The sequence below is a fragment of the Canis lupus genome, chromosome 2, assembly GCF_011100685.1.
Source record: "Canis lupus familiaris isolate Mischka breed German Shepherd chromosome 2, alternate assembly UU_Cfam_GSD_1.0, whole genome shotgun sequence".
Lineage (NCBI taxonomy): Eukaryota > Metazoa > Chordata > Mammalia > Carnivora > Canidae > Canis > Canis lupus.
Window position 1 is genome coordinate 16,416,238 of NC_049223.1, and position 26,294 is coordinate 16,442,531.

General features: G+C 36.6%; 1 protein-coding gene across 6 annotated transcripts in view; it reads left to right on the forward strand.

The window, feature by feature from the left end:
- The window catches only part of LOC119870089 (homeobox protein Mohawk), a 67,075-nt gene that overhangs the window by 1,722 nt on the left and 39,059 nt on the right, over positions 1-26,294 (forward strand). For 4 of the 6 annotated variants that reach the window (XM_038529950.1, XM_038529953.1, XM_038529949.1 and 1 more), the window contains exons 3-5: positions 991-1,150; positions 8,861-9,014; positions 9,427-9,762. In XM_038529950.1, the coding sequence (XP_038385878.1) occupies positions 991-1,150; positions 8,861-9,014; positions 9,427-9,762 (650 nt within the window). Of the gene's footprint in view, positions 1-990; positions 1,151-8,860; positions 9,015-9,426; positions 9,763-10,816; positions 11,137-14,255; positions 14,418-26,294 lie in introns of those variants that run through there. The other 2 variants (XM_038529952.1, XM_038529954.1) reach the window with 2 other exon arrangements.

Consider the following 26,294-nt stretch of genomic DNA (forward strand, 5'->3'; position numbering starts at 1 on the left):
ATTAGGTTTCGTGGAAATGTCACTACCAGTCCTTTCGCGTTGAGTTGCACTTCAAAGTGTTTCAGGAGGCGAAAGTCCTGGAAGCTGCGGCGCAGGCGCGCGACCGTCCCGGAGCCGCAGGGCGCGGCGCGCGGCGACACCTCCCGGAGCCGCCGGGGAGCGCAGCGCCGAAGCCTCCTAGGGCTCCGCGCTGCTTCAGCCTCTTCCCTCCCTTTTTGAACGTGCTTTTTGCTCAGGGACCGAGCTTTCCATACCTTTTAAAGTCTCCCTTCAGTCGGGAAAAGGCCCCTGGGGTGGTGTGTGTGTGGGGGGGGGGGGGGTTAAGGTTCTGCGTCCTTCCTCCACAAACACTTGCGTGGAGAATTTCCCCTTTGTCCAGAGGATCAAAGAAAATAGCTCCGTGGGAAAGAGCGGGGGCGGCAGGACCGCCAGCATCCCTTGCTCTATTCCCGCCGTCCAGTGGTTGAGCTCGGGAAGCTCCCGAGAGGCAGGAGAGGCAGGCGTGAGCTCCCCACAGGAACGTCCGAGAGCTGGCAGCACCCTGACCGGGCCCATCCCTAGGGCGGGCGCGGGCGCGGGCGCGGAGGAGAAGGGCCGGCCCCGCTGCGAGATCCGGAGCCTAAATACCATTTTCCCTCAGGTCGCTTAACAACCGTCCGGTCCCCTCCAGCTCTAGGCGCTGGCCGCTGGCCAAGCTCTCCCGCCTTTCAAGACAGTGTCCTTGCCGCCACGTGCCCCTGGCGGCAAGCAGGCCATTTCAAAGCGAGATGCGCGTTAGTGCGGCTCCGTCCCTGCCTCACCTCCGCTGGCGGGCGCGGGGCGGGCGCGTCCCTCGGAGCCCGACGCCCCCGAGAGCGGGCCGCGCGGCCTACGGCGCCCAGGCGTCCAGGCGCGGGGGGCCCCGGGGCCCCGGGGACAGCGGCCGGGCGGCGCCGCTCACCCGGGCCTCCCCCTCCTCCCCCTCCCCCCTCCCCCTCCCCCGATGCTCAGGGCCAGGCAGAACGGCGGGAAGGTGAGGCACAAGCGGCAGGCCCTGCAAGACATGGCGCGGCCCCTGAAGCAGTGGCTCTACAAGCACCGTGACAACCCGTACCCCACCAAGACCGAGAAGATCCTCTTGGCGCTCGGCTCGCAGATGACGCTCGTGCAGGTAACGGCGGCCGAGGAGCCGGCCCGCGGCGTGTTTGCGCCAACCCCCGCCTGACGCCTCCCGAGCCGAGCCGGTGGGACGGGGCCGGCGGAGGCCCGTCCTGGGGCTCGGGCTCCTGCCCTGGGTCTCCCCTCAATCTGAGCTGTCGATTCAGTGCTCGTGCTCGATGCAGGAGGGACGCGTGGTGCTTTGTGAAGGAGGGAGGTGAAAAGTCACCTGCGAGTTATGACAAGGTGCCATGCATAGATGGGTAGGATGGGACGACCTGCAGTGATTTTCAGACGTGAGCGTGCATCAGAGTCGCCTGGAGGACTTGTTCAAACCCACACTGCTAGGCCCCACACGGGAGTTTCTGATTCAGGGGTAGGACTGGAGTGGGGTCAATTATTTGCATTTCTAACAAGTTTTCAGGATACTAAAGTTGCTGGCCCTGGCTGAAACTTTGAGAACCGTGTACAAACAAAGGCACTACACATTAGGGCCCCACATGAAAGGTCGATTACAGGCTGACTTTCAGAATTACCTTGACTAATAGAGCCAAGAGATGGAGAGGAAGAGCAAGAGGTGGATTTTTTGAAATTTAATTTAATTGTATTTATTTTATTAAGTAAGAGGCATCCCGAGCATTAGCTAGAATCCACACAATTTTGCTGCTGGTATCTTTCTACTGGGGTTGAGAAGAGGCCAATTTCAAGTGGTTGGTTTACCACTTTGTTAAGTGCAGAGAAAGGGTGCAGGTTTGTTTCTTCTCTAGTGAACAACACTTCTTTATATTTGACTTTTCCGTACATAATCTTACTTGATATTCCCCCAAAATATGGTGAGTTAGAGCAGTAATGAGCATTTTACAGGTGATGTGACCAAGGCACTGTGGCAGTTAAATGTTACTAAGGGATAGAAGTAGTCTTGGAAATAATGTAATTCCAGATCAAATGCTCTTTCCAACGCACCACAGACTTCTTTAATAAGTGTGGTGACATGAACTTTTATACATGCAAACAGAACAAATTTATTCAGAAACAGGAGGAGGAGGTAAGTGAGCTGAGAAGTTTCATGTATTATAGTAGCAACTACATTACTGCATTTGTGAAGTTTTGGTCATTCCATTAAATTTATAGTGAGGGAGGCCCCAAATAAAAGATAATACTTAACTACTAGATAAAATAAAACTTGCTTTCCAGAGTATTGAAGGTTGACATTTTAGGAATTGCTGGAAAGTTTGACAAAGCATGAAAGTTGACTTGTATTCAAGCTTATTAAAACTATAATATGCATTTGTCTGCTTATATTCAGAATACAATTGTAGAGAATAACATCTGTTTTGCTTCATGTTAACAGGCAATAGTATTAATAGTGATTTGCTGTAGCACTGGAGGGGAAAATTTATTTAGCGTTCTTGGCTCAGTATCTGTTTAACATAAAACTATGAATTTTCAGTGATTCTAGTCAGAAAAACTTGACTCGTGAAAATAAATACATATGCTCAAATTTCAGTTTAAACAGGTATGCTATTTATTTTGAAAATACACTAGTTTATAGAACTATTTGAATACTTCACAATGATGTCAGCAATAAAACATTAGATTAATTTGGTATATCATACAGTTCTGTACTTAATGCTTGCCGTCCTTTTATACGGAAAGCATATGGCATATTTAGACTTTTTTTAATTATGAAAAGTAACATTGTCATTAGCAGAGACATTTAAAGTTTTGTGTACAATAGTTCTGTTGAGATGCAATGCAAGCAGTCATAATTTTAATACAGAACCAAATTATTTTCTACCTATAATGATAGCTCAAATGCAAATAACCATTCTTTCTGCATTAAGAGCTTGGTAACTCTATTATGGTTTTCTAATTATACTTTATATTTTCATTGTATTTTCTTTCTCTTACACTAGTCCTCAGAAAATAAAAATGCACAAAATTATTTGATTTTTAAGTGAAGCGAAGATAATTATTTATAATAATAAGTGATTCCTGCTTAATGATTTTCAAATTTTTATAGCAAATGAAGTTGGTTTCTGGAACTTTATAGTGATTAACAGAAAAAATAAAAATGTGTGGAATAGGCAAGGGACTTTAAGTATAATAATCCAATTTTGGTCCAGTTATTTTCAATGAGGCATAATAAGATATCCATGTAAGAATATCTGTATATATATGTGTGTGTGTGTATGTATACATACATATCTATCTACAGCTGACCCTTGAACAACCCAAGAGTTAGAGATACCAACCCTCCTGCAAGTCAAAAATCTATATATAGCTTTGACTTCCCAAAAACTTAACTACTAATAACCTGCTGTTGACTGGAAGCCTCATCAATGACATGAACAGTCGATAGACACATATTTTGTGTGTTATACATATCATATACCATACTCTTATAATGAAGTGACCTAGAGAAATTAAAATATTAGTAAGAAAATTATAAGGAAGAGAAAATACATTTACAATAGTACTGATTTGGTGAAAAAAAAAAATCTGTGCATAAGTGGTTCCATGCAGTTCAAACCTGTGTTGTGCAAGGGTCAGCTGCACTTATGTTGCATTGTATGGGGGAGTTTGTGAAAGTCAGACATACATTCAACATTCAAGCAAATTCTGACTCTCTGGGAAACCAAATAAATTATGTAAATACTTTACACTTCTGGAGGAAAAATAGAAAGCTATGGGCTGAATAAAGCTTTTGATCTCTGCAAATTAGAGCCCTATTTAATGAATCACGTTCTCCCAGTGAACAAATTTCTACTGTGGAGTCAGGTTTCTTGAGAATAGTGATCATGTCTTTTTCATCTTCACACTCCCCATGTTATCCAGCACTGTATTTTCCATAAACTGTTCATACATGTTTGTAGAGTGAATAGGTTCTTCTGGGGAATACCGCTATAATCACCATGTGGCTTTCCAAAGTATCATTTTGAAAACTAGAGAATGGGGATCCCTGGGTGGCGCAGCGGTTTAGCGCCTGCCTTTGGCCCAGGGCGCGATCCTGGAGACCTGGGATCGAATCCCACGTCGGGCTCCCGGTGCATGGAGCCTGCTTCTCCCTCTGCCTATGTCTCTGCCTCTCTCTCTTTCTCGCTCTGTGACTATCATAAATAAATAAAAACTTATTTATAAAAAAAAAAAAAAAAAAAGAAAACTAGAGAATGTCTTGAAATCTTATAGATATTCTAGTTTTTAAATCCATTCCATTGAATACACAGGGAGCAGCTCATTATCCTTAATGCTATATGATGGTTCCATACAACGGCATGAATGTAACTCATTTTATCATCTTCAGCATGTCTGGAAATATGTCATATTTTTAATGTCTGTGAATAAATATAGGGTGTTCCCCTTATTTCTCGTTCCAAACTCCTATTTCTTGTTTATTGCAGTACCTTCTGTCTCTGTTTCTATAACTGATGTTAATAAGCAATTAATATAACTTTTATTCCTTAACTATTAGAGTGTCTTGTATTTTGATAATTTCCTTCACATTTAACATTTTCCTTTTGGCTGTGTATCAGGCCATTAAGCTTTCCATAAAACATATTTTTGCTTGTTTTGTTACTCTTAAATTGATAAGGAAGAACATAAAACCTGGTCAGCAGTCCCACTAAACCTAGAAGCATAGAATTGAAACTTTAGTGGAGGAAATGTTTTTAGCACCTCAAAAGGTACTTTTTCTGATAAATAGAAGCACTAAGGACATTAATCTACACCTATATTTTATTTATCCCTGACAAATGAAGCTAAAAGAGTTCTTTGTTGTTAACCTGACATCTTACTACCTAATGAGATATACACATTTCCATAAAATTAACAGGTAGTGTGTGTGTGTGTGTGTGTGTGTGTGTACTTTAACCAACCAAAATATTCCATTGTGCTTAATCTCTGTGGCTGCCCATTGCTTAAACATTATAAAAAATATACTCTGTATTATCAAAATGTGAAGAGCTTTATTGTGGAATAACATAAAGTGGCATGCATTTAGGGTTTATACTATTGTAGGATATAGAGCATACTGCAGAATAATTGCCTTGGAAGAAGTTTTTCAGAGAAGGACAGATGGGTGCTGTATCTGGTTTCAGTGTTGCCCATTGTTCATGTGTATATATTTTAAAACATAGTTATTATATTTTTTCTGGATTATAAGAGTGAACTGTCTCCTTGAGTTGACTTCTTTCATGATCCCAATGCAGAGTGCAATGCACATTGAGCTTGAGATTATGTTTAATGATTGGGTGTTAATGTTTCCTTTACTTATAGAAGTTTCACATTTCTATGATAATGGCTAAACATACCAATGTACCATTGATTAAAACTGCTCTGTTCTAAGATTTTGCCCCTTCTGTTGACATAACTCCGTTTTTGCTTGGTGAGTGCTTCTGCCGAAATATGTATGTAGTTATCAACTGCAAGGATTATAGCAACTGTTAAATTTTCAACAAAATTTCAAATTGGTTTTTCTACATTATTCCAAGTGTTATACTATATGGAATAGAAATGAGGTTGTCAATATTTCAGTTGGGTAACTCAGAATAAGTTTTTTAATTCTGTATGTTCAAAGGTGGATAGATGCTGGCTTATCCCTTTGGGTTTACTATAATGATTGCTCTGTCAATACGATGAATGTAAACACCTTGGTTAAAGTAGGGATGAAAATTACTAGTTTTTCTCTTCCAACTTCTAGATATTTGGTTCTCCAAGTTTTCACTACAAAATACCTTGTTTCTTAAGCTCTGAGTTTGACATCAAAATGATGTTGCAGAACCTATCCATAGTAAGGAGGCCTGTTTCGTGTAAAATAGAACTTAATGAGATTTGCGTGACAACCTGAAGGAATCCATAGTAAGTTAAAGGTAGAAAAATCTGGACTGGTATTTTTACCTTCTGTGAAACAGATGGAGTTTGCATTAGTGCATCAGGACCAAAAAAAAAAAAGAAAAAGAAAAGAAAAGAAAAACAGTATTTATGCAAATTTGTTAACCAACTGTTTGCTGTTTACATGACAATGCAAGCAGATATTAAACACCTTAAATTGTACAGTAAATTTCTAGTGATAAAGTACTGGCAGAGTGAATATATTAGCAGATTGCTTGCCAGTCAAACTTATGAAATCAGGTTACAGACAGCTCATCTTAGATATCAGCAGACCTTTTTGGAAAATCTTCTAACATGTGATAAATATATTATGGTAAGAACTAATTATATAAAACATAAAAAGAAAAAAAAAAAGAAAAAAAAATAAAACATAAAAAGGATATGACCCCTGTATATGAAAAACTGTAATCCCACCATGATATTCAAAGGTCCCAATTTTTGTATGTTAGAATTATAGTCTTAATGTCCTTGGAAATTAGAAGGCCATTGCATTTAAATAAAAATATGCAGAGTCGCGTAAGAATTGGATTACACTGTACTATATGATGGTTGTGCTAAAGTTTAAGACATAAACACACATGTCTGATTGCTCCAAAAGGGCAGTGGTCAAAAGCAGAAGGTAGATTAGTACCAACTATAAAAGGAATAAATTAACACTTTTGTAGGAGAGCTTAGACTGTATTTCACAGATCTTAGTTTTTAGAGTTGGCAAGGATGTTAGGAACCATCTAATGCATTTTATAGATGAAGGGTTTGAAGTTCAGAAAAGTTAAGTGACTTCTGTAGATTCACACTTGATTTTGGCAAATTCAGAATAGGAAAACATTATGCCACAGTTATAGGATAACAAGATATTGATGAGGATTTGAAGAAGTCAAGCAATTAAATCATAATGGTACATCAACACTTGAAGTTGATGGTGATGGTTAAGATTCATTCAAGTGCATAGAATGGAAGATAGAGAAATCCAGAAAAAAAAGTTCTAAAATTCCCAGTTACTACTAACAAAAACCTGAATAAATTCTTCGGCTATGACTTAGAGAGAACTATACATAGTTCCACACTAATCCTTCCATATGTGCAGGGACGAAGTTTATCCTAATATTTAACATTCCTAGCACTGACCACCATGGCTAGAGCACAAGAACTACTCAATGTATATTTATTGAATGAGCATTTGCAGAAGGGGTCTGTCTAGAGGTTGGAGAAGACTAAAAAAATTGAAGCCATATTAAATCATAGTATAATAGCACAACTTGATAGGAAGAGGGCTTGATAAAAACTAAAACTTCTGGAATGCCATGGTGAGTTATTACATCAATGCACATAAATTTAAGGGGACGGTTATTACTTAAGACTCAAAGGTAATTAATATTGGATATATATTACCTATGATATATTTTCTGTATATATGTGTGTGTGCATGTGTATGTATGTGTATGTAAATTGGGAAAAACCACCATGTTTTAAAAACTTGTAGAGTCAAAGAGGAAAAAGATGTAGTTCTGTTTTTTAAAAAAGTAGGATTCACCATAGGCCCATTCAATAATTATGTCTTGAGAAATATGTAAAAATTGTAGGTTTATATTATTAATCTTAAAAAAAAAAAAGAAACTTCCAACGTAAGCACTGCCACACAAACCATTGTTGTAATGTGGACTCATGTTCTAGAAAAAAATTGGCAGAAAGACGTAATTCTCTTTCCATATATCATTCTTTTAAAAGCAAATATTGGCCCTTTGGGTTATTTACATATATTTTTTCCTGATGATAGCCAGATATTTTCAAGGAAATCTCAAGCACCATTCTAACTTCCAGAAATACAATAGTATCTATTAAAAAGAAATGGAAGTAACTTTCTTTTGTTTTGCAGTGTTTGTTTCTTTGCATTCAGCTATTTTCTTGGGAAGCATTTGACTTTCAACTTAAAGCTGAGTGTTATTGGCATTTCTCTCTCTCTACTTCTCTGATTGCTGTATCTGACTGCTGTGCTAGTTTCTCTGTTCTAATTCTGTCTCTTTGATCTCTGGAGGTTTCCAGGGTTTGGTCTTCAGCCATCTCCCTGACTACTCAAAGCTGCCGCCGGCACTTCTGTGCGTTTGACCCACATCTGATTTTCTTCTCCCTTGAGTCTCAGATATCATTTTTACTTTCTTCCTTCACATCTCACCTGTATGCTTTTCCAGTACCTCAAACTAATCATTCCCTAAACCAAGCACATCATTTCACCCATAAACAGTTCTACTTTCCTTCTCAAAATGGCATTGTCCTTCTCTTGGTTACAAAGGAATGGCTCAAGGTCATTTTTAACTCTTTCCCTCTTCCTCACCCACCACAATGTCTCTGGAATTTGAATTATATTTGTTCTCAAGTCCTCTTTATTGGGAACACACTTTCCTACCCATTATACCTGACACACTCCTTCAATGTTTCACTTAATTCCTCATGAAGTCTTAAGTCATACATGAAAGTAACCCCTTCTTCCTTTGGATTCCTGTATCATTTTATTTTAAGGCCTCTTAAGCCATTCAATCACATTCTTTCCTATACTAAAGTTATTTGTACACTATCCTACCTCTTACTAGACTGAGCATTTGATGGCAAAGCCTGTTCTTTTTTTAATTATTATTATTCCTAGAACACAGTAGGTGCTCAGTCTCTGTAGTAAGTGCTCAGCATTTGTTGAATGAATGAATGAATGTCTAGTACTATTGCATTCTGAGAATATTTAATGATCAGAGATACTGTGAGAGGCTTAGGTCCCTTGTGGGAAAGTAATTATGTGATGGGTAATATTTTTTGTTTTGTTAATTGAAAAATAAAACTTTTTTAGGTGTCAAATTGGTTTGCTAATGCAAGACGTCGGCTTAAGAATACCGTTCGACAGCCAGATTTAAGCTGGGCTTTACGAATAAAACTGTACAACAAGTATGTTCAAGGAAACGCTGAGCGACTTAGTGTAAGCAGCGATGATTCATGTTCTGAAGGTTTGTTAATATTTTTATTTTGCTTTCCCTCTATTAATAAGAAGTTCACCCCAAGTGCTGTTTTTTAAGGTTGACTCCACTAAATATGATGGTACTATAATGGTTCTTTTTTATTGCGTGAAGTAACTTCATTTTTACAATTCTATAAATGACCAACAGAATTATGGCTGCTTCCTCTTGTTTATAGATTTATCATGTGTCAGAATAACATTTTCTGTGAAATTCGTTAAAATTAAGATACCATAGGGAGAGATTACATAGATTCCTGCTTCCTTTCCCTAAAAATTAACCTGGGGTATCAAAGACAATTTAATATACTTTAAATATTCTTTATTTATGTATATGTTTAATGATTAACTATAACAGAGAATAGTATATGTAAGTACTACCTACTGGTATTTTTCTCCCTTAGATGGAGAAAATCCTCCAAGAAACCACATAAATGAAGGGGGCTATAATAATCCAGTTCATCATCCTGTGATTAAAAGTGAAAGCTCAGTCATAAAAGCTGGAGTGAGGCCAGAGTCACAGGCCAGTGAGGACTACGTATCACCCCCCAAATACAAGAGCAGCTTATTGAATCGTTACCTTAACGACTCCTTGAGACATGTCATGGCCACAAATGCTGCCATGATGGGAAAGACAAGGCAAAGAAATCATTCGGGATCTTTTAGTTCCAATGAATTTGAGGAAGAATTGGTGTCTCCCTCATCATCAGAAACCGAAGGCAACTTTGTCTACCGTACAGGTAAGTCTGTGCTTTTCATGACACCTTGTTTAAAATAGAACTAAAACTGCAGCAAATTCAACAGGTATAATGGCATGATCTTTACTGCTTTTATAAGAGATTATTCACATATAGCTCATAATTTAATTTGAAAGCTTTTGTTTTGTTTTTAATTACCAGATGTACTTGTTAGTAGATGATGGTCTACTTGGGTTTTTCACTCTTAGTAATAAAGATGAGAATTTTCATTCTTAATGCTCATTTTTAATCTCAATGATATACATTCTTGGGAGGAGGAATGCCCTGAATTATAGCCAGCCATGCAAACACTTTGTGTTTCATCTTTTCTCTTAAATTCTTTGATTGCTAATAGTGATGGAAAATGAACACCAATTAGCATGGGTGCCAAGACTCATGTGAAGGAAAAGTGTAGATCGGGCTTAAATTGCTTTGGAAATTTTACTTTTATTCCTGGAAAGCACAAGTAAGACTGATAAATAGCTTTGAAATTTTTACTTTTATTCCAAAAATTATGAATTTATTTCTGCCTGTCCGGAACTTTCTGATGGAGTAGTGAGTTTGGTAAAAATTTCTATCTTCACTTCAGTTTCCAGAGTTTTGCTCGTAAAGAGTGTGTTTGAGCAAGTTGCTTCAGAACAAAGGATATGTGTGACCTACATCTGGTGCAGATAGAGTCCAGATCCTGAAAATGCCAACAAATGAGATTTAGAAATTTTAGAGTTGGAAATAACTTTAGAAAGCATCTAGTCCTGCCATGTTATATCATAGATAAGAAAACCCAGACCAAAAACACAAGTTAATAACTCTTCTCCGGATCAGTAGTGCAGCTTAGCCTGTGTAAGGGGTAGGAGGAACATAACTACTACAAGACTATGATAACTCTTAATTATTACATATACTGCCACAATTCATTTATTGAGCAATTATGATATTCTAGGCCCTCTGCTAAACACTACACAAATGATACTGAGTGTAGTCCTTGTAAGGAGCTTGATATGTGGACAATAGGTCTTTATAAAATAATTAAATTTGGTCTGTTTAATATACCTTTCAGATTATTTAACTGGAAATCTTCAAGTGTCTACAAATGTGTACAAGATATATTATCTGTGGGACACCTGGGTGGCTCAGCGGTTAAGTGTCTGCCTTCAGCTCAGGGCATGATCCTGGAGTTCCGGGATCAAGTTCCACATCGGGCTCCCTGCAGGGAGCCTGCTCCTCCCTCTGCCTGTGTCTCTGCCTCTCTCTCTGTGTGTCTCTCATGAATAAATAAAGAAATAATCTTTTTAAAAAAGATATATTATCTGTAAGGATTCAGAGAAAATCTCAATACATTTTTAAAGACTTAACTTCACTTTCTGTTTGCATCTCCAACTTCAAGGTTGAAAACAACTCCAAATGCTCTGACATACAAAATTAGTCTTATAAATAATAATTGGGTCTAGTAAGAAGTAAAAGATGAAATAAAAGACTATTTAGCTAATAAAAAAATTTTTTTTAATTACATATTAACATCCAACTAATGTGACCAGAGCAGAACTTGGAGATAATTCAGAGCTTCATTAATTTTATTTACAGAGATAGAAAGGGATAGGACATCAAAATGTGCAAGTACAGATAATTGAAAAAAGAATAAAAATAAAATGAAAAAGTTAACATGGAAAGCTGAAAAATAAATTAAGAGTTGACTCTGAAAGCAATACTAAAAGAAACAGGTAAAACTTGGCAGAGATTAAAGTTGGAAATGAGAAAGGAGATATAGTAATCAATATATAGTCATTAAAAATATTTTTTAAAATTGTGGTGTATTATGCACAGTTATTTGACAATATACTATATATAAATGTGCAGATGAAATGAATTGGTAATATCCACACGAAGTAAATTATAAAATTACAATGAGAAAAGTTATAAATGATCACTAATTCAGGGAAAGTCAAGGATTTTAGTAAACCCTGTTCCCAAAACATATGATTTGATAGATTTGTTGGATTTTTTCCCCAAACTTTGAAGAAATAATTAATTCTCATCCTTCATGCATTTTTCTGGAACATATAAAAATATGGGAAGTATGTCAGTTTTTAAAAATGTAAATGTTATTCTAATCCAAAGCCAGATTAGAATAGCATAAAAATCAACATTTTTATTTATAATACTGATAGTGACTTTAAAGCAACATGAGAAATATTGATAGCATAAGGTTAAGTGGAAAACAATTTAAAATTGTGGAAACATTGAATGCAGTTATGACAGTACAAATATATATATAGACAAAAACAAGGAAGATTTTTGGAAATAATGAAGATTAATTTTGATTAGGTGGAATAATTGAAGATCTATTATTTTGTGAAATTTCTTATAAATTTCTTTATGTTACCCAGTAGAAACAAATTTGAAATTTACACATTGTGATGAATCTTCTGAAAATGCATGCTCTTTTCAAAGGTGATAAAATAGAAAACCAAAGAGGGAAACTTGCCTGTATAGTTGATACTTCTCGAAATTAAGTATCTTGGCCATTTATTTTTATTAAAATATCCAATGGCCTGTTCATCTGCCAAGTTCTATTTTTAAATAAAAGCCTATTTTTTAGTTATGCAAACAATGAGAAAGCAACCTAGACATGTAAACTTCTGGTTTTGCATACATGGGTATGAACTTTAAAAAGAACGAAATAAATTTTTTGGTTTTGTGGATAGAGAGTTGAGAAAGTTTGGTGGTCTAAGACTGGTCTGCTAAATCTCAGCCTGAAATAATAAATGGCTGTCTTCTGGGGGAACCGAGCGACAACGTTGCTGCAGTTGTAGCTGGGTTACCACTCAAGCATAAATAGTAGAACAGGGGATTTCAATAAATACTTTCTGAGCAACTGCTATGGTTTTCTCTGGCATACAGGCTTATTCTGAATTCCTTCAATTCCTTCTGGTTATATCTTTCTTTCTTTGCCTAAAAAGAAATCCTCTCAATCTGCTATTAAATACCACTCCCCTCCTCCACCCCAGTTTTATAGTAGTGCAAAGATTTTTTCCTTTTTTTAAAGATTTTTAAAAAAATTTATTCATGAGACACACACACACAGAGGCAGAGACATAGGCAGAGGGAGAAGCAGACTCCCTGTGGGGAGCATGATACAGGACTTGATCCCAGGACCCCGGGATCACACCCTGAGCCAGAGGCAGACACTCAATCACTGAGCCACCCAGGTGTCCCTAGGGCAAAGATTTCATCTTTTAAATTCTTTTTCAAGACTAGATCACCTTTAAACATAGTGTATTAATTTATCTATGCTAAAAAAGAATTGTATCCATTTCCCCACCCATTTTTAGTATCTTATGATTCATTCCATTAATGATAATTGAATAAAAAAAAGCCAAATGAAAGAGTTGGTGTGTGGAAAGATAATGTATCACTGAGTTTCATTTCACCTGTTCTTGTTAAATTCTAGGAGGGTGAACCTGCTAGATTATAAAGTAGTAATCATAATTAACACATATAGGTGGATAGAAGTCTTTTCTATGTCAGTGTGTATTAATCAGATTAGCTTCCTCTCCACTTGACTGACAACATCAAAGTAGATGCAAACATGTTTTTGTTGATTTTATGTAGACATTAAACATTTTTTTGTAATCTACAGTCTCCCCATCATGCAAGGGATAAAAAAGATTTTTTCCCCCAGGGGACAAAATAGGCTTTCAATAAGTATTGGCTAAAATATTTCTTTCTAACAGCAGAAATTATAACATTAGAATTGATTAGGGGCCCCTGGGTGGCTCAGTCGTTGAGCATCTGCCTTTGGCTCAGGTCGTGATCCTGGGGTCCTGGGATACAGTCCTACATCAGGCTCCCTTTGGGGAGCCTGCTTCTCCCTCTGCCTATGTCTCTGCCTCTTTCTGTGTGTCTTTCATGAATAAATAAAATCTTTAAACAAGAATTGACTAGAATTATTAAGGTTATTGCTTCTAAATACAGCTAAATAATACTTGAGAAAACTTAGTCACTCAGTGTTGTCTATGTCTAAATTAAAATTACAATACTGTTCATCTTACTGTTCATCATGTTAGGTTAATGGATGACAATTTTCAGATATGTGATGGAGTGAATCCCCATGACAAACTGACCTCGAGCCCTCTAGTCCCTCAGTGAGTCTGCTCTCTGAGGTATCAGGATGAAGACTAGCTTTAATATCCACCTCCATTTCTATTGAATCAGTACTGATATTCTCCAGATGGGACCATCCATGAAGGAGCTATGTGCCATCTGTGCCACCTTACAGTGAGTCCTCACTGGAGCCTTTCCTAACTTGCATTGCAGTTTGATTTATCCTCAAAAACCTAACAAATTTCCTTCTTTACTGAAGGAGAAAGGAGAGGTTTCTAAGAAGTCTATTGACAAGGGGAAAAATCAGGCAAGTCTTGAAGTAAAACGGGTAGACTTCTTCCCCTTCTTTTGCTTGGCTTGAGAACAAATCCCTGTTATGTTCTTTCTTTTTGCAGCTCACAAATGATCAACTTATAAATGGCTAGTACATTTGAATGCTTATTCTCTGAGCCCCACTGCTCTGCTAGTATATAATTCATAAATTTAACCAGCTCCCACAGGCTGAATGTTTAAACTTCATCGTGTTAAACTGTCTAAAATCCCTCTTAATTAGACACATGTGGTGTGGCAAAAACATATAGGCCGATAGAACTCTTTTCCTATGGTAGTGTGAATTAATTAGATTAGCTTCCCCTCCACTTGACTGAGGTGAATATCCCTGAAGAAATGGAGATTTTGATTGAGAGAAAAAAAAGAAGTCATTTATTTGCTACATGGAATTTTTTGGAAGGTAGAGGCCATTTGGATGGCCTGCCACAGTTGGAGCAAAATGACAGAACTAAGGATTTTGGTTATTAGGGAAAGAGGAAATAGGAAGTAGAAAATAAGTTTGGGAGGATGCCAGAGGCTAAATGCCATTTTCAAACATTTCCTCTCAGCTAATGATGTTCTTTTTCCTCTCTTCCTACATACACAAGTACTTTAGAATGTAAAGGGCATTATCAGTGGTAAAAACCCAGGTATGCTCAGGAGTTCAGTAAAACCACTGGATTAGGGATGCCTGGGTGGCTCAGCAATTGAGCATCTGCCTTTGGCTCAAAACCTGATCCCGGAGTCCAGGGGCAGTCTCACATCAGGCTCCCTGTGGGGAACCTACTTCTTCTGTCTCTGCCTCTCTCTGTGTGTCTCATGAATAAATAAATAAAATCTTAAAAAAAAAAAAACAAAAAAAAAAAAAAAAACAAAGCATTGAATTAGCCTGGGATTTAACCTTAACTTTATACAGAATGGCTTCTTTGAAGAAGTGCACTCCCAGTTCGGAAAGCTGACTTTCACAGGTACGTTTCTGAGATACAGTTCTCTCATGTATGAGGTGCTCTTTCATGCATTCATTCCATGTACAAAAATATTAAGAGCCACTCTACACAGGCCCTATCCTAGGCTCACTGGAGCCCTGTGCTTTGTGCTAGGCTGCTCAACAAAGAAACCATAGTTACATGAAGCAGAAGAAAGATTTAAAGGGATGTCTTGGCAGATCTTTTTCAACAGTGAATAATCACTACTAATTTATATGTTTCATCAATTTTAGGTTTTGTATTTGTGAGTAGCTTAAAGAAAGCTTCATGGTAGTCAAGAGAAGGCTTTGTCAAGAGCCAGCTGTTAAAATAGTATGTTTCTGTGTACATAGTAGTTTCTCTATGGGATTTGTTGACTAGTAAGTCTGCTTTGGATACTTTTATCTTCTTTTATTTCCCTTTTTGTGCCTGTCACTTCCTTATTTTTAGTGAAAGAGCTAAGCTTTGCCCTTTTGGATTATTCCAGACATTCTTTTCCTGGCATGCAAATGACTGCTCATGTACTTCAGCGGAGAATAATAAAACCCTCTATCACCAGCCCAGTTAGTGACATTTAAAGGATACTTGAAAGGTTATCCAATTTCTTGTCTTGTATCCTTACTACAATAATACTTTGCCTATCAAACACCATCTGGGAATGAGGTATTCCATCATAAGTGAAATCTCCAAATAGAAATTTAAGTACTGATTTTAAAAATATAGAATTGTCTGTTCTCCTAAGATGATAATATTAAACACAGCATGTGGGGTGTGCTTCAATATCCTTTCTTCTCTAAACTACCTCCTCCTATTGCTTTTTATATATTCCACCCTTTCAAATCAGTAGTTTCAGAATTAACCACAATCCTAAACTTGCCCCTAATATCTTTGAATAAAGAATGATGTCTTTCTCATAGCCATTTGAAAAGGGTTCTTTCCTAATTACTTATTCCAAAGCAGTAATCTTATAAATGATATCTACAGAAGTTCTGACTTTTGGGTAGGCGTGAGGTTACTCCAGAATCATTCAAACTTAAGCACAATATTCTAAACACCATAGATTTGTAAATGTTTATCAGTGATGATGAAAGCCAAATACATCATATGGAGTATTTAACAGTAGCTTGCTTTTTAAAATTAAATTTCCTTTATGAATTCACTTGCAAAATTTAAATGAAATTGCAAAAGTGTTCCATCTACTGTTAAAAACTGAGAGAGTAATGGCAAACAAAAATTTAAAAAAAAGAACAACTATTGGCATGAGCAGTTTTTTTATTTCTTCTGATTTCTTCAGGGGTAACTTTTCCTTCACTTTTCTTTGTTCTTTGGTATTACATGAGAGTCTGAAAAACCATAAATGTAAATACTGAGACCTAAAGCCCCTATACCATATGGCTTGCAAACAAATCGGAAGTCTATGGCAGTTTGGTTTAGAAAATATACACATTTTTTAGAACTATGTTTAGTCCTAATATTTTCTGTCCTTTTACATTGTTAAAAATGTACGTTTTGCATTCCTTTTACATTTTACAATGTAACAAATATTACATTTCTTCTATCCGATACCTAAGTATGATAGCAACACTAATACACATTTGTGGGAAGGTTAGACACACTGTTTTTCTGAAAGACAGCGGTATTCTGTCTCTCTTTTGTGCTGATACTCACTGCCTTATGTGTTTAAAAGTTCTCTGGGGTCCTGAAGTGGTGTTTTATACATTTTATAGCCCCCTTAGCACTTCATACAGTGTCTTTCCCATATTTGCCCGTAACTGTTTCTTAAATGAGTTAGTGTTTTAATGATCTGGTCTGTTTGCCTTCCAAACTATAAAGGACATTTTAATGTACACATATACATGTTGATCTGTGTCCCTGAACATGATAAGAGAAAAAAAATGATCTTGAATAAGTTTAAACAGCTTTTTTAAAAAGAGGCAATTGTGAAAAAAGTTAAAGCCAGAGGAAAATGCTAAACAAAATGTAGCTGAAAACTTCGAGAGGTTTAAGAGATTCAACATAGTAATTTAGAAAGTATAAAATGAAACTAACCCAATTTTCAAGTAAAAAAGTGACTTTCTGGAAAATATGATGATAAATGGAAAAGACTAGCTAATTTTTAGAAATCCACCAAAGAATGAAAAGTGTAACAGGTAGACAAAAAACAAGTATTTGTTGTGTATCTCTATCTAGTACATAGCCTTGTAAGATCTGAGAAACCAAGATTTAGATCCACTGATTTAAACTCTTCGCTACATCTCTCAGGATTGATATGACAGCTTTGACTTTTTAAGAATGACTACTTTTAATCCGGTAACAATTGAAGAAAATCTATGCAAAAATTTTACATTTTCTTTTTCCTCCATTTACTGGAGTAAAGATCCCATACATTTTACATATTTTCCTATTAAAAACAAGTTTACCAACCGGAAATTTTGATTTTTCTAGCTTGCCATTACTTTCCTAATGTCATTCAGTCAGTTATCATCAATTGTCTGCAACTGTCTTCACTTCAAACTTGCTGGAGTGGTCAGTCACATCCTGGTGCTGTTTCATAGAAGTGCTTGTTCATGTCACTATATTTAAGACTGTGTCAGTATTTCCATTAAGAAACTTTTTTTTTTCATTCCCTAGGGCTTCTAAATAAGTCATAAAAATTCAAGCCCAACTCAAAGCTGGCATAAAAGGGCCTTTTTTTCTTCTCTTATGTATAAGGAACATAAGTGCATAACTCCCACTAATTCTAAATTTGGTTAGGTTTGTAAACTCTACACACTGAAGAAGAGACCAAATAAGATCCATTGACACTTCTCCAGTCTGGGACTAAAAAGGATGTCAAAAAGTTTTTACTGTCTGTGAAAATAACAAGACATTCTATTTAATGAATATGGAAGTGGTTTCTTTTCTTTCTTTCTTTTTTGGTTAACTGCAGTTAGTTTTTCCCTTCTGCCTCCCTACTTTGTTTCTAAAATTAAACAGGTATTTTTCTATGTCAAAATGTGTCTTGTTGATGTAACAGAATTTTTACTCAGAATAAATACGTGTTTTCTTCCAGACCAGAATTTTGGTACTTTTAAATTTTGGAAACTCCTGTTCTTGTTTTCTATTAGAAATTATATCATTTATAGTTGTGAGTTTTGAGGAAGCAACAAAGTAACAATTTTGTTCACTCACAAAAGAAATGGTTCTTTTACAAATTTTGAATTTTTCTCTTAGCTTTCAGTTTAGGTCAAGGAAGGCCGTTTAAAATACAATTGCATAATGCCCCTTTTCTCCTTTTCTTCTTTAACTTTGTTACCCAATTTCTCTCATTTTCACTGTACTAAAGAAGGAAATAGTCAAGGATTTTTATAAATCCAAGAGTGAACTTTAATGGCTCCTCTAGTTCAATTCTTGAATTTGCAGGTTAGAAAATTGTTTTAGGCTCTATTCTAGGCATTGAAATTGTTAGTGTTTTTGGATGAGTTGCTTAGTTGTTTGGAGATATGATCCAGATCCTTGGTACAATAAGTCTGATTGCTTTGGGCAATTTCAGGTACTTAATTGACTTTTACTTTTAAATAAAAGTAAATACTTAAGTCATTTTTTGTTGAACTTTTGAGAACTTAGGCAGGGTATATGTTCATTTAAAAAATGTTCTCTATTTTAATGGCTGCAGTGGAAAGATCTTTACATATGTTTATGGACTGCAGGTTGTAATAGGCATCGTTACCTAGGGGTCATCCTTTGGTTACTAAGGGAAATATGAATAGTTTGCAGAAAATGCCTGAAACTTAATACTGCTGGTTTGTGTGTGTGTGTCTGCATGTGTGTGTAGTCATAGTGGTGAAAGAAATTGGATGTAGTTAGGAAAACAAAGTGGCTTTTCAAAATGACCAGTGGTATCTTCCTTCTGCCTTGTGTGGACACTGGAGACCTTGAATCCTTACCTGATAGTGGCCAGAAAAAAACTTGAGTGAATAATAACAACCCAAATTGAAAATGGTTTGGGGAAGATAGACTAGTCTCAGGTTTAAGCACAACATTGCTCATCTATTTCCAACAATTTTAGATCTTTCCAGTCTGAAAAGCAAGCTATGAAAATACTCACAGATTTGGGCAACCCTGAAGTGATGGCACTGTGGCCAGGATGCTCTCAAGTGCATGTTGTGTCTCTCTTGCCATCCTGCACTTCAGAGAGGATTAAAAACAGTTTCTTGCCTACCAGCTTCAGTGCTTTAGAGCATCTTTGATACAGTGACCAAGATGAACATCTTTGACAGAAAGAATGTATTCCCTTTTTGGTGCCATTATACACTACACTACACACACACACACACACACACACAGAGTACACAAAAGCAATTTTGCCTTTGATCAAGTGTCATTAAATAAAAAGAACAAAAAAAAAGTTTTCAGTGGTGATTTTGAGAGAAATATTTTGGTGATATAAAAACAGAAAACCACACAAATGAAAATGAAACCTTTTCAAGTGCTAAAAAGTAGTCAGAGGCAATCATTCATGAAGTGAGATTTCCAAGAAACAGTTTGCTTCTTTTAAATTTTCATATAGTTGATTGTGTATTTAAAATTTAGAACTGATAGTCCCTTCGATCAAGCCAGGTTCAGGTTATGGTGGACAAAGCTCTTAGTATGGCAGAGACATTTCAAGTAAGAATGCCCTGTTCTGCCAAGACTGTCATTATGACACTAAAATGTAGCCTTTTGCTAAGGGCCAGAATTCAGTCTCTCCTTCCAGTTTCTACACTGATTTAGACAACAGATGCATAAAAGGCAACGTGGTATTCAGGATCATTTGTCACATGGCTTCAGGGCAAGAGGATGGCTATCTGGCAAGAGGGGGAATTCCTTAAATGTTACTGGGTCTTACATTTCTAAATGTAAAATCCCTGGCCAGAAGTTATTTGGTGCCAAGTGCCTTTGGTGTGATGTCTTCGCCTGAGCACAAAACTAGATGGTTATAATATTGTGGCTGCTTGAGAATCCACATAGCTTTTGCTAGTTTGCAACTGAGGTTGACTGCCATTGTTTTGCATTTTCTTTTATCATTGTCTTGACTTCATTTTATCTCTCTTGGTGTTCCCCCCCACTCCTCAATTCTTTCTGAGCTGCTAAATCTATCCAGTTGGATCAAGGAATTTTTTCACAACCTTGTCAGTAGTGCAGTTGGTCTTGTCTTAGTTTTTATTGTGTCTCCTGGGTTCCTTTACTTTAGACCTTTCCAGAAAAATGGCACCAGTTCAGATTTACTCATAACCCATGGGGCCTCTGGTTTATCTAACCTGTGTTCTTTTTTCCTTCAAGAGGTTTTTTATTTATATTTTTCTTAAAATGTGCTTTAAAAAGTACAAACATAAATCATCTGGAATAGTAATTTTCAACTATCTTGAAAGGTGTTTGAGGACTATTTCATGGTTACTATGATTGAAGCAGTAAAATTTAGTTTATAGTTACAATAACTTTCCTCTCATTAGGAAAATATAAAAAATCTCAACGTTATGATTTCATGACATATTACCAACCCCTAAATACCATTCCTAATTCCCACCCTCTGACATACACACTCAGTGAAATGCTAATAGGAAGCTCAGAACAAAAAGACAAAGGCAAATGATCTATGTTCTATTTGATCTCATCCTGTCTCTCAGGTACTTTAACTAAAATTATAGTATAAATGAGTAGGGACTCTGGAAACAATACAAGTTTAATCTGTATTTTGACTATAGTTAAATTCCTACTGTTTCATATGTGGTTTGAAAAATGACTTTATTGGGTTCGAATTTTCTCTGTAGTAAGCCTCCATACCTGACCTGAAAATTAGCCACTTGTAGATTAGGCCACAGGAAGTTATAATGTGGAAAGAGCAGAAACCAATTGCCTTTGAAACCAGGAGCTCCATATTCAGCTGAACTGCTAGCAGCTAGGTATGTGTTCCAAGGCAAGTTCTTTTATTAACCAGGGCCTTGGTTTTCCTTCACTTGTAAAATGGGGATGCATAAGTATTTTATACCTTTGAAAATCTGAGATTCTGCGAAAAAGTAGAGGGAGAAAAAGAAGGCTACAGTTGACAAAGTCATAGTTAAGTGCATACCATTTTATCACTACAAATTTGGACTCTGAGCTCAGGAACATTTCAAAGGAGCTTCAGGGAGCTTGGCCACAGGAGCCCCCATGGTAGTAGGAAAGGACCTTGCCCAGGGAGGGTTTTGTACCTTAAGGGTAGGTTAGGATGCCAAGAGTGGAGAGGGCTTATGATTAAATATGTCAGTGTGTTCTTTATGTCTTGTGTCATTTTTAGGTAGACCTATCCTAAGAAAACATAAAAACAAACTTTTATTATTTTAATTGTACATTTATATACTTATAATCTACCTAAACTTTTTTGTAAATTATATGAAGTAGTGATCTGATTTCTGTTTTTTCCTCAACACCATTTGTCCCAACACAACTTACTGAGTACTTCCACATTTCCTTACATATTTGAAATGCTACCTTTATTATACCTTACCTTCCTTTTTATGTGTCTATTTCTAGACTCTAATGTATTCCACCAAACTTTTAAAATACTTCTACATCAGTAGCACACTGTTTTTGTGACTGGAGCCTTATTGTGCATTTTGACATATGGCAGGGAATGTCTGCTGTCCGTGTTTTCAAAATACTCTCATCAAGGCACTTAAGATTTGCTTTTCCAGTTGAACTTTGGATAAGATTGACAAGTTTCATTTAAAAAATTTCATTGGAAATTCATCTGGGATTGCATTGAATTTATATAGTAATTTGGGGAATATCTCTATCCTTATTATATCATCTTTCCACTCAGTCTTTCCATTTATGCTGATTATTTTTCAGGATATTCAATAAATTTTTATAGTTTTCTTTACATAAGGTTTACATACTTCTCATTAAATTATTAGATGTTTTATTTTTTCATTTTTATTGTTTCCATTGTGGATGAATTCCAATCTATTACATATTATCATATTTATCACTGATATATAATAGGAAATCTGTTGAGGTTTTGTATTTTTCTTATACCATCTTATATTTTCTTTTACCTGATTGTCAGAGGATGAATAAATATCCAACTTTCAAATAGTAACAGCTTTATGTACTTATTCTGCTCTTTTCTCTCTTGCCCTTATTCCCTCCCTCCAGTTATTACATTCCATTGACCAAATTTTCCAAAACAATGTTGGATAATAGTAGTGATGGCAGGCATCAAAGGGAATTTTTCTTATATTTTACTGTTAAGTATAATGTTTGCAGAAAATTTCTGATGTCATCACTTTGTCAAGGTAAGGGATTCTCTTTCCATTCCTAGATTATTTAATAAGAGATTCTCCCCACTCCCAAAATGTACACATAACTAAATAGGTTATTATAATGATCAGATGCTAATTCCACAATTTTTAATACCATTTGACTGTCCTCTTTTAATCTGTTTGTGTAGAGTAAGTTTCTTAGGGTTTAACCTCCTTGAATTCTTTTTCTTTTTTTTTTTTTTAGATTTTATTTATTTATTCCTGAGAGACAGAGAGAGGCAGAGACACAGGCAGAGGGAGAAGCAGGCTCCATGCAGGGATCCCGATGTGGGACTTGAAACTGGGACTCCAGAATCACAACCTAGGCCGACGGCAGCGCTAAACCGCTGAGCCACCAGGGCTGCCCTTATTTAATCATTTTATATCAAAATTCTCAAGTGAGCTTTATATAATTTTCTTTTGTTCTAACACTCTCCTTGCACAATTTTGATATTAGAGGTATACCAGGCTTGTGGAATGAGCTAGAAAATACTTCATCTTTTCCTACTCTGGAAAAGTTTAAACAACGTAAGGATTAGTTTTTCTGCATATCTTGAGGATTGGAAAGAGTTCATCTATGAAATCATCTTGGCCTGGGATCCCTTGGTTCTCTACTTTCTCTCACATGCTCTTCATCTTTCCCTCCATATCATGAACAATTATCTCTGCTTTATCTTCCAGATCACTCATTTGGTCATCAGCTTTGCCCCATCCATTCTATTGGTCAGCCTTTCTACTTCTTTTAATTTTGGTGTCTTGTTTTTTATTTTCTAAGAACATCATTTTTTTTCTTATCACTCCTTTTTCATAGCAGTCATAACCCCTGTAGAGATCAGAAGTTATCTGAATCTCTACTCTGCATCTCTTAATGGCCTTTATGCCTTTGCTAGGAGTCGTCTTTGCTAGGTCCCCTAACTTGTTTAAAGAACATTTGTAGAAACTGTGTCCTGGATTCAGGTAATCTAGAGGTGCTCTACAGACTCAGCAAGGAAAAGCATGGGCTAGCTCTTCTGATGTCTGTTCTATAACTGGTAACCTTCATGATTCTTCCCATGGCCCACTTTGTTCTCTATAAATTCCTGGCTTGTAGTGTCTTCTGTGCCCTGTTGGGAAAAGCAGCTCACACTCTACCACACTCTGCCACTTGTTTTGAGTTGTAGTTCTCTGTTTAGATTTCCTCATCAATTTAGTGCCTTCTGCATTTCATCTTTTGTGAATTTCTCAATTTTTCTGATTTGATGGTGGTGCCATTTATTGTTTTCAAGCATTGCTAGGCACTTGTTTTTACATTTACATCCCATAATTTTAATGGGATTTTGAGAGACATAAGTAAAGCTTCTTCAGTGCACCATCTTAAAGGGAACTCTGTAATATAGACTGTTGTCAGTAAATGTTTTTCTCAAAGATGTTTGTTGCTGATAGTTTTTAGTGGGAATTTACACACATTCAGAATTATGTATAGATTTTGAATATCAAAGGAATAATAAATAAAGAGTAATTTCATACAGAATGGAACATGGGAACTCCTGGAAAAATCTTGCTGGGTTTCATGTACATAAACATGACACATTATGATGATAAGACTTTCTAAACTTCAGTGCTTGAAATAAAAAGGTAAATATAATTTAAATAAAAAATACTTGTAATTATGACATGATATTGTAGTAGTTGGCAGTCATAGACCTAATAAATGCTACACTTTTGAAATGTGATTTTTTTTGAAATGTGATAGTATCCATTTCAAATCTGAATGGATACTATTTTACCCTCTAGTTGAGCATGTGGCAGGACTTGCTAGAACTAACTTTTCTTTTCACCCTTCCAGTGGAAAACCTAAGTTCTTTGTGAGTGAGTACTGTTGGGAATTTTTAAGTAAAAAAAAGTGGCTAAGAATTCCATTCCTTTTCCCCAATCATTCCGTCAAGCAAATCGATTAATGGAGCATTGAATAATCATATACTTCAGATTGTTAGGTTTTTTTTTTTACTCTTTTGTACTTGGATTACTTAATAATTTTTAGCTATTGCTATAAATATAGCTGATTAAAGCTATATATCAAAGTAAAGAGATGCCATGGGAGAGAAAGTGTTATCATATTTCAAAAATATAATATTAAAGAGCTGCATATTAAAATTTACATATTTGATTTATTTTGAAAATGTCAGAATATCTTGACTTTCTCTAATTTCTTTCTTTTCCTTTCTTCCTTCCTTCCCTACCTTCCCCTCCTCCTTCAGTCCCCTTCTCCAGTCTCTCTCTCTCTCTCTTTTTATTAAAGAGTAAAATGCATGATCTTTATTTAGGGCTCTGCTATCCAGATTCTTCCTCAGTTTGTTCGACTGTGGCTAAGCTGACTGAATATTTCACCACATTCTCATGTCTCTGGGCAGTGGTAGACTGACCACAGAATACTTTTCTATGAGTTTTCTTTCTTCCCTCAGGGATATGCTTGATTGTCCAGCTGTCAACATGTGGAGACTGTGCTATTTATACAGTAATTAATTTAAAATAGGCCACTGTTCCTAATGTCTTTCCTAGAGTAGCACCCTCTTTTATTTGGACCTAACATTTCCAGAGTCTTTTGCTTGTGATGACTTTATTGTCATGATGTTAGGCAATATCTGCTCTATGGGGTGGGTCTTTCTCTGGATTATATAGCAAATGCTTTGGTATATCCTTTGAAGCACTAGAATCATTTCGATGAGGTCAAGGGCTTTACATATTATCACTGGTTGATATGCTGTTGGGCAAAAAGAATAAACAGTAAATATCAGAGCTAATTTTTAGCCGGACATTGCAGCAAATCCCTTCACAAGGGTTTTTTTTTTTTTTCCTGGAATATAGGGATTTGAAGGGCTTTCTTTTCCAACAAACCTGCATACCCTCTGTGGGAGATGCTAATGGGCAGCAATATATCCAAGCACTTATTCTAAGAAAATATTAAATGAAGGCTTTGAAATGAAGAAGAAGAAAGAAATGCTGGAAAGCCAGCTTGAGATCATGGAACATACATTGCTAGGAACAGACAGCTCATATGCCACAGACAGAAAAGGAGTATTTTTTAATACTTAACCATGACGGATTTGAAAGGGACAACTGTGGTTATAAAGTGCAGAATAGTTGTTACTCCTATGTATTGGCTTTATATCGGTACATAACAAATTACTACCAACAGCAACTTAATACCATTTATTACCTCTGAGTTTTATAAGCCAGAAGTCTGGCATTCATGACTGGATTCTCTACTCATAGTCTCACTACGTTGACATCAAGGTGTCAGTCACACTGGGCTCTTATCTGGGGGCGCTGGGAAAGATCACACTCATAAGTTTGTCTAAACTATTGGCATAAGTAATTTCCTTGTGATTGTAAGACTGAGGACCCCACTTCTTTGCCTCTCAGCTTACAAAAGTTGCCTGATCCCCTCACTGGTTCTCCGCATTTTCAAACCAGCAACAGCACATTGCTCCCCTCTGACACTTAATCTTTCTGTCCTGTATCCCCACAGAATAAAGCTCTGAGTATAAGGGCATGTGTGATTAAATTGCACCCACTCAGATAATCCAGAATAATCTCCACAGTTTAGGGTCAGCTAATTGGTAATCTTAATTACCTCTGCAGTGCCACTTTTAATATGGAACATAACAGATTCACAGATGTGACACTGGGGAAAAAGTCACAGGGGCAAAATATTGCCTATCCCAGAAGAGATCACTTAGGGGGATTTAAATAAGGTTTTGCCCATTTGATCTCAAAAGTTTAGACAATAAGCATTATAATTAGTGTGATCTTTTAATTATAAAGTATGAAAAGTATACTGCTTTGCTATGGATAGGTTTTGTGAAATCAAATCTTGTCT